Source organism: Taudactylus pleione, unplaced genomic scaffold (genome assembly GCF_031769625.1).
Source record: "Taudactylus pleione unplaced genomic scaffold, aTauple2 ptg001443l, whole genome shotgun sequence".
Taxonomy (NCBI): Eukaryota; Metazoa; Chordata; class Amphibia; order Anura; family Myobatrachidae; genus Taudactylus; species Taudactylus pleione.
The window spans coordinates 61,984-72,560 of record NW_028285842.1 but is presented as its reverse complement, the minus strand read 5'-3'; the positions used below and the strand labels follow the sequence as shown (position 1 = coordinate 72,560).

General features: G+C 39.0%; 1 protein-coding gene across 2 annotated transcripts in view; it reads right to left on the bottom strand.

Moving 5' to 3' along the window:
- Positions 1 to 770: 770 nt before the first annotated feature.
- The window catches only part of LOC148442583 (uncharacterized), a 71,772-nt gene continuing 61,965 nt past the window's right edge, over positions 771 to 10,577 (bottom strand). The window contains exons 4-5 of one of the 2 annotated variants that reach the window (XM_088463760.1): positions 5,760 to 6,567; positions 771 to 3,221 (exon numbers count right to left, since the gene is read on the bottom strand). In XM_088463760.1, the coding sequence (XP_088319886.1) occupies positions 1,762 to 3,221; positions 5,760 to 6,567 (2,268 nt within the window). In that variant the 3' untranslated portion in view covers positions 771 to 1,761. The remainder of the gene's footprint in view (positions 3,222 to 5,759; positions 6,568 to 10,577) is intronic. The other variant, XM_088463761.1, reaches the window with a different exon arrangement.

Here is a 10,577-nt window from a genome sequence, read left to right as displayed (position 1 = left end):
CCAACGCTGTATAGAATAGTGAAAGCCCGATCACAATTAGTCTAGTGGTTCAAGAGCTTAGCCCAAACGGAGACCCCTAAACTAAAAAAAAAAATAACACGACCACTGCTCAATATAGTATGCCCGTCGGCCAGTGTGTTTCAGCGATGTCTGAACGGCATCGTTTACAGACATATCACATCAGCTATGCTGCACAGCTGATGGCAGATATCTGCAGATATATATCTATGCATCATGCTGTGTGCTCGGGCGATCTACCGACCACCCTTACACTTGCAGCAGATGCCATGGGGAGGGGGTCGTGGCGCAACCCCCGGCCAGTGGGACCCAGACAGATGGAAAACAGTTGTTCAGTGTGTGTATGAACAACCATCATCTACAGATCACTTGATCTGCAGCTATATGTTAAGTGTGTACCCAGCTTTACACTTGCAGAGATTTAGCTGCACAAGTGTATTCGCAGGTGTCTCCTTATTCTGCAAAGTCCTGGTGAATACGGTGCCCACTTCTAGTGTATACGCTGTTATCGTTTTAGAATGAAGCTGGTAGTCACACACAGCACTCAGATGTATCTCAAGAGATCGATATACCACAATATTCATGGATCCATCAGGGACACAGTGCAAGCAGGTTGTAACATGATCTGTTAAACAGTAACTGACGTATTTCACCTCCAACTGAGACTTTATCAGAAAGTCATTGCTGGACTGTGAGAGATTTGTAGTCCAATTATTCCATGACATTAGTCCACACATGATGTTAGTGGCCCTTTAAGTTCGGGTTTATTTTTAAAGTACATGAGGTATAACACAAAATAAACAGTAAAAAAAAAATTGGTTGTATAAAGCCTGTTGCGTACACAATTTATGTGTTAGGTATATTGGTCTATTCACTAAAACTCAAACACAGATATATTAAATAAAAGAAATAGCAGTTTTTTATGATAATTCGCTTAGTTAATTAGCACATGACAAACATTCATTCCCTCGAACCCCAACACTGGAAAGCAGATGCTTGTCTGACATTTTGTACATGGAAAACCAGAGAAATAAAACTACAATTACAATGTAACATATATACTGCACAATATTACATTTTATAGATAGAGCTTTATAGCCTCATTCTCTAAGCTCGGGAAGGAGTTGAGAGAGAATAGTATATATACAAACACAGAAATATACACATACTGGGGACACTACATATAGGACAGTCCTCACTGTGTTGTTGTGTCCTGCTGGTGTGTGACAGCTGTTATTTCTTTCTCTAACAAATAATTCCAATATTAGGATATATATACACTTCCATTGCTCTGGGCACCTGGCCTCCCTGCAGCATATAATAGAGGGGAGGAGGTGGGTGGCAGGAACTTGTCAGGTCTCAGACATTATGGTCTATTATTAGATGACAGGACAGGACTGAGCATGGCCACTGTTCCTCATGTCTTAATACACCCTTTTATACCATTCAGGTGATCAGATTCCAAAATCTGGGATACACGCTGTAGAGTCACTTTCCTTACAAAAAAAAAAAATTAAAGCGGAACACAATAACTGAATGAGGACAGTAAGACAAGCTATGACCATTCAACAATACATAAATACTGTATCAGGTGACAATAAAGCACACGGGTCAGGGGATATGAGATGGTTTTGTTCGTAGCAATAATTTCCACTTGTAAACACGCACAGTTTTGCCAGTGTAAATATGGAATGGCTTAACGAGATCTAAATTTTGTCATTTCTTACACTCGGGACAGTATAGCTAATGTGTGTGATGTCTTTGATGTTTAACAAGATTTGATTTCTGTGTAAAACATTTCCCACACTCCGAGCAGGAAAATGGCTTCTCCCCTGTGTGACTTCTTTCATGTGTGACAAGAAAAGATTTCTGTGTAAAACATTTCCCACACTCCAAGCAGGAAAATGGCTTCTCTCCTGTGTGAATTCTCTGATGTATCACAAGATATGATTGCCGTGTAAAACATTTCCCACACTCAGAACATGGAAATGGTTTCTCACCTGTGTGACTTCTCAGATGTCTAAGAAGCTGTGATTTGTCTTGTAAACATTTCCCACACTCAGAACATGGATAAAGTTCCTCACCAGTGTGAAGTGTCTGATGTGCAACAAGCGCTATTTTCAGTGTAAAACATTTCCCACACTCAGAGCAGGAAAATGGTTTCTCACCTGTGTGAGTTCTCTGATGTCTAACAAGATGTGATTTCTGTGCAAAACATTTCCCACACTCAGTACATGGAAATGGCTTCGCACCTGTGTGACTTCTCTCATGTGTAAGAAGACCTGAAATCTGTGTAAAACATTTCCCACACTCAGAACATGGAAATGGTTTTGCACCTGTGTGACGTCTCTTATGTGTAACAAGAGCTGATTTCTGTGTAAAACATTTCCCACAATCAGAACATGGAAATGGCTTTTCACTTGTGTGACATTTCTGATGTCTACCAAGCTGTGATTTGTCTCTAAAACATTTTCCACACTGAGAACAAGGAAATGGTTTCTCACCTGTGTGACGTCTCTGATGTAAATCAAGAACTGATTTCCGTGTAAAAAATTTCCCACACTCAGAGCAGGAAAATGGTTTCTCACCTGTGTGACGTCTCTGATGTGTTACAAGATGTGATTTGTATGTGAAACATTTCCCACACTCAGAACATAGAAATGGCCTCTCACCTGTGTGACTTCGCTGATGTGCAACAAGCTGTGATTTACGTGTAAAACATTTTCTACACTCAGAGCATGGAAATGGTCTCTCACCTGTGTGATTTTTCAGATGTAAAACAAATTGTGATTTGTGGGTAAAACATTTCCCACACTCAGAACATGGAAATGGTTTCTCACCTGTGTGACTTCTCAGGTGGATAGCAAGCTGTGATTTGTATGTAAAACATTTCCTACACTCAGAACATGGAAATGGCCTCTTGCCTGCCTTAGATGGCTTTGTGTTCTGTGTAAGACATTTGGCATATATAGAAGAGGGAAATACTTTATCTACTCTAAGAGCTGTAATAGATGTACCAGGAGAACATTCCTCATTATAAGCAGGATCTGGAGATACATTTGCACTGTGAGGTACTGGATGTGTAATTGGGGTAACGGGGTTTTCTCCTGGAGAATCTTGTTTAATGTCATTATCTTCTATTTCATAATCTGATGAAAAAATTTGATTTTCCTTTGAGATATTCCTGCTGTTACATCCATCTGCTGGGAATAAAATAAATATATGAATGATCCCAGTAAATATAATTTTCTAATAAAGACTTTAATGATTACAATAAAGCTGTAATCCCTCCTCTGTGCATAATGGATCCTTATATCGCAGACTCAGTTGTACACAGATGTACAAGTGTTGTAAATCAAATTAACCAGTGCAGTCTCGTGATGAGGTTTGTCACATGCGTTTTCTCGCGAACAGACAAATTTTCGGGCAAAAAACAAGCCGAATCAAGTGGGACCTGGCACGCCAACAAGGACTGTTTGACAGAACTGCAGCAATAAAGAGGTAGGGCAATTTTCCCTACACACTAGAATACATTGATGTGTTTTACTGCAATGTATGTGTTATTTAGTATTTCTACTGTTTAAGCAGTTTAGTGATGGTTGTCTATGTTCACTATGGTTGCTAGGATACTAGCAGGGATTTTGGGTAGCATGATGATGTGTGTCACTATCCGGTAACATCCCAGCTGGCAGCGCACACTTTGGGAGCGTGCAGAGCACAGGTGTGTACTTCCCATATATAAGCTAAGTACGATTTGTGTATATTTGCTGACCCTGATGAACGTTGTATAAACTAAAACACCTCGTTTACTAAAAAGATTTAATATAAAGTTCCCTAAAAAGCCTTTTTAGGGTGTTCAGGATCCTTTACCGATGGGGGCTGCCACCTGCCTTGGGGTGTGGAGGGCCTGGCCCACATTCCCTGGGTCTCTCCTTGTTTTCCTTCCAGCATACGCTAGCCAGCATCTGCTCCTGCAAAGTTTTGCTGGGCGCTGCCGTCATGATGGCACTTCCTCCTTTTTGGCCCCTAGAGGTCTCCATCTTGGCGGACCCTGTAAAAAATAACCTTAGGGGGTGTGTTTCTTTTCCTTGATTGAGCACCCTACTTATTATCCCTCTCTCCTACAGCACAGAGTTAGATCCCTTGTCAGCACTTGTGCTTGACAGCTGGGCTGCAAGTCTAGTACTGCGGTCCCTAGCTAGTGTGGATACTCTAGCGCTTCCCGGGGGATACTCTGCTGGGACTTCTAGCGCCTCCTGAGGGATACTCTGCTGGGACTTCTAGCACCTCCAGGGCATACTCTGCTGGGACTTCTAGCGCCTCCCGAGGGATACTCTGCTGGATCATCTAGCACCTCCTGGGCATACTCTGCTGGGCCTTCTAGCACCTGCTGGGCATACTCTGCTGGGACTTCTAGCACCTGCTGGGCATACTCTGCTGGGACTTCTAGCACCTGCTGGGCATACTCTGCTGGGACTTCTAGCACCTGCTGGGCATACTCTGCTGGGACTTCTAGCACCTGCTGGGCATACTCTGCTGGGACTTCTAGCACCTGCTGGGCATACTCTGCTGGGACTTCTAGCACCTACTGGGCATACTCTGCTGGGACTTCTAGCACCTGCTGGGCATACTCTGCTGGGACTTCTAGCACCTGCTGGGCATACTCTGCTGGGTCTTATAGTTCCTCCTGAGGATACTCTGCTGGGTCCACTAACTACCACTGGGGATTCTCTTCTGGACTGTAGTCTATTCCACACCAGTGTGTGTCTTCCAGCTGTCTCTTATTGAGATCCTAATTATTTATCTTGTGGTGTTCACGAACCCAGGCAATGCTGTGGCGGCAGCAATGGGATGCGAATGGGAAGTCATCTCCTGTACCCCATAGAAGAAAAGGAACATTGCACTGTTTGAACGCTGATGTTACTTGTGGCCCCAGCATTGCATTTTGCTGCTGTGTGCGGCAATGCCACATGCAGGTCGGTTGTCACAAGGCATGCCAGATGGTGCTGTCCAAATTCATCCAGAGTTTCTTTGTAGGCCACAGAGGTGGGGCACCCTGGAGATCATCCCTGAGGTTGTGCTTGCGTTACAGCCTTGAAATTGTTGCATATGAAAATCCGAATTTCGGGTTGAGTTTGGAGATGTAGTGACCCATCTCTCTGACACCTACTATCAAGCCTCATTCAAAGTCTCTTGAATCGCAAAGTGCTGCCATCTTCACTGCGAATTATAACGGATTGCAGAGATATCGGTCTACATATAGTATATAATTTGTGGAAGATACCATTTAATGTGATGGTGTAGTGGTACGTACTGGGAATGGAAGTAGCTGTCTCGGGTGGTCTGGCACACCATGCATCTAGCACCGTAGGACATATTGAGGCTACTGTAGGTGTATGAAGACATTTTGTATCTATAAAATAAATTACACTAATTCATTGGTTTATGGGGACATTTAAATGTACTTTTTTACCCTCACAAACTATTCTTCAGATGAAACTGCACCGGTACTGGAGAAACGCGTCAGTATGAATCATGCAATCTACTAATTAACCTCTGAGAACTGGTGAGGATTCACATATTTATACTATATATAGATAACTATTACATCCATTGAGGACTTGGACTATATTCCATCTAATCTACAAACTGCTCACTGACAATGGAGGGTGGAGAATGATATTATTGTAGTTACTAAGCAAGAAGAATATGCAACTCTTTATTAAGTGTTTATTACTCACCTGTGCTGATATCTGTAGGGATTTCCTCCTTACACTGCTGATCACTCCTCATATACGTCTCTTCTCCCTCTATATCTTCTGCCCTCATATCAGTCACATAAGTCTCTTCTCCCTCTATATCTTCTGCCTTCACATCAGTCACATACGTCTCTTCTTCTCCCTCTATATCTTCTGCCTTCATATCAGTCACATACGTCTCTTCTTCTCCCTCTATATCTTCTGCCTTCATATCAGTCACATACGTCTCTTCTCCCTCTATATCTTCTGCCTTATTATCAGTCACATACGTGTCTTCTCCATCTATATCTTCTGCCTTATTATCAGTCACATACGTCTCTTCTTCTCCCTCTATATCTTCTGCCTTCATATCAGTCACATACCTCTCTTCTTCTCCCTCTGTATCCTCTTCCTTCTTATCAGTCACATACGTCTCTTCTTCTCCCTCTATATCCTCTTCCTTCATATCAGTCACATACGTCTCTTCTTCTCCCTCTATATCTTCTGCCTTCATATCAGTCACATACCTCTCTTCTTCTCCCTCTGTATCCTCTTCCTTCTTATCAGTCACATACGTCTCTTCTTCTCCCTCTATATCCTCTTCCTTCATATCAGACACATACGTCTCTTCTTCTCCCTCTATATCTTCTGCCTTCAGATCAGTCACATACGTCTCTTCTCCCTTTATATCTTCTGCCTTCATATCAGTCACATACGTCTTATTTTCTCCTTCTGTATCTTCTGACTTTATATCAGTCACATACATCTTGTCTTCTAAATCGTCTGTCTTCATATCAGTTAGGTTTTTATCCTAAATGAACATAGGGGATGATTCAGTACTGGAAAGAATTGCAAAGCTACATGCAAGTCGCAGGCTGGAATAACCATCACGACCGTCGGTCACGATGGTAGATGGCGCAAGGCCACCAGTCAGCTGAGTAAGCCTCAGCTTACTCAGGCTGGCTGGCTTGCGATGCCAGGAAACTGCATCTGTGGACGTAGCCCCTGGCCTTGTCACTCACAGAAAACGGGACACGCCCACGTTTCCATGAACGCCAGCTGTTCCCGCACCGCCCCTTAAATGCCTCTGCCTGTCGATCAACTGGCACTGCAGGACCTGTTCTGCTGGTGCCTCACCATCGGATATGTACCCATAAGGTTTACATACCATACCAGATTCAGGCCCTGGAGTACATTATTTGAGAATAAATAGTATAATAGTATACTATCAGCATGTTAGACAATGAATAAGATGCAGATACAGTAATCAATGCAGGTCACTTTGATATACTGATCCTTGGAAAGAGCCTATATTCACAAAAAGAAAAAGGGAAGATTCCTGCACTAGTTAATGATTGTAATGCACAGATTTTAGATAAACCCCATATACTTCAAATTATCAAGAAATCTAAATAATTATATTTTATTAATGTAGGGGGTACAGCCTGATGACAATGAGAGGCCCATCAGAATATACAGAAAAAAGAAAATGTCTTATTCCAGACGCACAAAAATTTATTAAAACATAACTTTTAATTCATCTTACAATAAACATATATTACACAGAAATGAACAGCGAAATATTAAAAGGAAACAGAATGTTTCAAGACTATAAACAAACATATATAGTGTGGACTAGACAATAGAAAAAGTGTCAATAAAAAAACTCTGTCCCGCTGTGTGATTAATATGAAATTAATAGAATAATTCGTAATAGATTATGGGAGAGACTGCAACTGAGGTTCCATATACTTCTCAATAGTTGCAACATTATTATCATGTGTCAGACTCCCAATAGATAAATGTTACAAAGTGAATCCCTAAATGTAACTATCTGTGTTGACTGTATTCACAGTATTTTGTAAAAAATTATAGTACTGTCTATGATTGATATAGTCTTATCAGAACCCAATCCACTACAAGAGCTATGATGTGGATTGTCACAATATGTTGTAGATAATAATAAATAATTGGATATGGAAAGTAAGTTGTTAAATAAATCTATTCTAATACAATAAATTCGAATTGGAAAGGAATTGCTCCTCTCGCAAAATATTAGTTAAATGGGTTCTGAATGCTGTTTTATTATAAAGATCCTGTTGGTCTTAAACACCTAATGGTATATGTGTTATTGATCTCAGAGTTTCTTACATAAGACTGCTATCTGATCATCTAAATTACATGGACAGTAATAGGACAGGAATTGATGTTAATATAATTGTGTCCCTGCCCGATTCATACAACACTGTCCAACCGCAGAGCCGCTAAGTGTCCGGTGTGACTAGTATACCACTCTGTGATTGTACATATACAATACATACTAACAGCAACCGTACTCCATGTAGTATGGTCTTAACTGGGTTAATCAAAGGTGTAAGGATATTAATCAATGTTAGTATACCGCTGACATTGTCTCATTCATCAACTCTTATAAAGACACCCTAATGCTGCATATTAAGTATATCAGATATACAGCTGTAGGTTTCATATGTTTTTTATCATATGTAGTAGAATCCTTAGGGTAGACTTCACTTGAATAAATCGCAGTCACGCGCTGTCCCTGTCATATGGGTCTGTGCTGTTGAGATACTGAGCGGCTGTATATATTAGGTACTAGTAACACCATGCCGTCTTCATATCTTTAATGCTCTCAAAACGTATTCAGCAGACAGCAAGCCGTGTGCTTGACATGCACCATGGAGTAAATAGCGTCGGTATAAGTATGCTACTGGCGTTGTCTCACAGAACAGTCCTCTAAGTATATCCTGACACTGCCCAATTTAATTCTAAAATTCATATATTAATTATGTGCTGCAGTGAATTTACTCAGGATTATTAACATGGAAGTGAATCTTAATGAGACGCTGTCCCTGTCTCAATATTCGGCATCGTGAGTACACTGCATAGCTGCACGTCAGATATTCACAACACCTTTCCGTGTTCATACATACATTTTCATGATAGTTTTACAGATAGACCATTAACTAAATATGTGATGCCTATTACATGGAAAAACATTAGGTCACACAGTGGGACCTGCTGCAAACGCGCGTTTCGCTGAGATTAGCTTTATCAAGGCTAACCAGATTGCCCTGTTTGGTATCCTGATATACGTTAATAATCCATTTCCGAATTCATCATTTCAGTCACATGTTGATCTCAGTCAAGTTCATTGTACTGCTGCTTGTCAATTCAAATTACCATTCGTAAGAATACTATAGGTGCAGGAAATTTAAAATGCACCAAAAGGTATTCTCCGCAAAATGTGTCATATATGGATACTGTCTGGATACTAAACTATTAATTAATATGGCAGATAATGATTAATAAATAATAATCTTAAAATATATGTTCTTGCTCCCCTTTATGAATATACCAAATGAATACTTATATATATATTCTTAAATTATGTATAAAGAAATAAATAATATATATCATATTACTTATATAAAATACATTAACAAACTGAACAAACAAATCCCGTACATGCAAAAGTAAAAATGTGCTTCATAAATATAATCTTATATAATTAAAAAATGTTAAATGATTAAAGTGACCCATACCCATAATAAGTAGATGTACAAAACCCTTAATATTTAATTCATTACTAGATCCCTGATTGAAAACAGTGAATATAATAATATTGTTCCATATTAAGTGCCTTAAATAAAGTTATCATAAGAATTTAATTACAAAAATATATAATAAAAATATAATGATTTAATGTGCATCAAAAATTAAACAAAGTGATAAGTGAAATTAAATGGGTGTATATATTAAAAGTGCCAACATAGTGTATAGTGCTAAGGTGGGTTTATGGTGATCAATAGGTGCCTAAAAGGTTGAAGGGTGAATAAATGAAATCGTGTGTAATAGCCCCATGAAAAAATAAAAATGTGTCATATATAGACCTAGGATACTGAACTCATGAATGTGCTACCATAACATGTGTACATGTAAAATAGGTAATATTAACCAATAAAATCACCCAAATACGTGAATGTGAATTCATATTATATATTATACATATTGGAGGTGTATATCCGGTATATTCTACTATCTCCAGCATTAATATAAATTATGTAACATAAAAAAGAAATGGTATATATAAATTATGTATATTAAAAATGTGCTACCATAAAATATGTAAATCTAAAATAGATAATATTAACCTGTAGATCACCCATATTTGTGAGTGTATAATCATATTGTACCTTGCATATAGTGGCTGTGTATGTCCGATATGTTTAGATGATCAGATAGCAGTCTTATGTAAGAAGCTCCGAGATCAATAACACATATACCATTAGGTGTTTAAGACCAACAGGATCTTTATAATAAAACAGCATTCAGAACCTATTTAACTAATATTTTGCGAGAGGAGCAATTCCTTTCCAAATAGAATTTATTGTATTAGAATAGATTTATTTAACAACGTACTTTCCGTGTCCAATTATTTATTATTATCTACAACATAGTGTGACAATCCACATAGTGGATTGGGTTCTGATAAGACTATATCAATCATAGACAGTACTATCATTTTTGCAAAATACTGTGAATACAGTGAACACAGATAGTTACATTTAGGCATTCACTTTGTAACATTTGTCTATTTGGGAGTCTGACACATGATAATAATGTTGCAACTATTGATAAGTATATAGAACCTCAGTTGCAGTCTCTCCCATAATTTATTACGAATTATTCTATTAATTTCATATTAATCACACAGCGGGACATAAAGTTTTTCATTGACACTTTTTCTATTGTCTAATCCACACTACATATGTTTGTTTATAGTCTTGAAACATTCTGTTT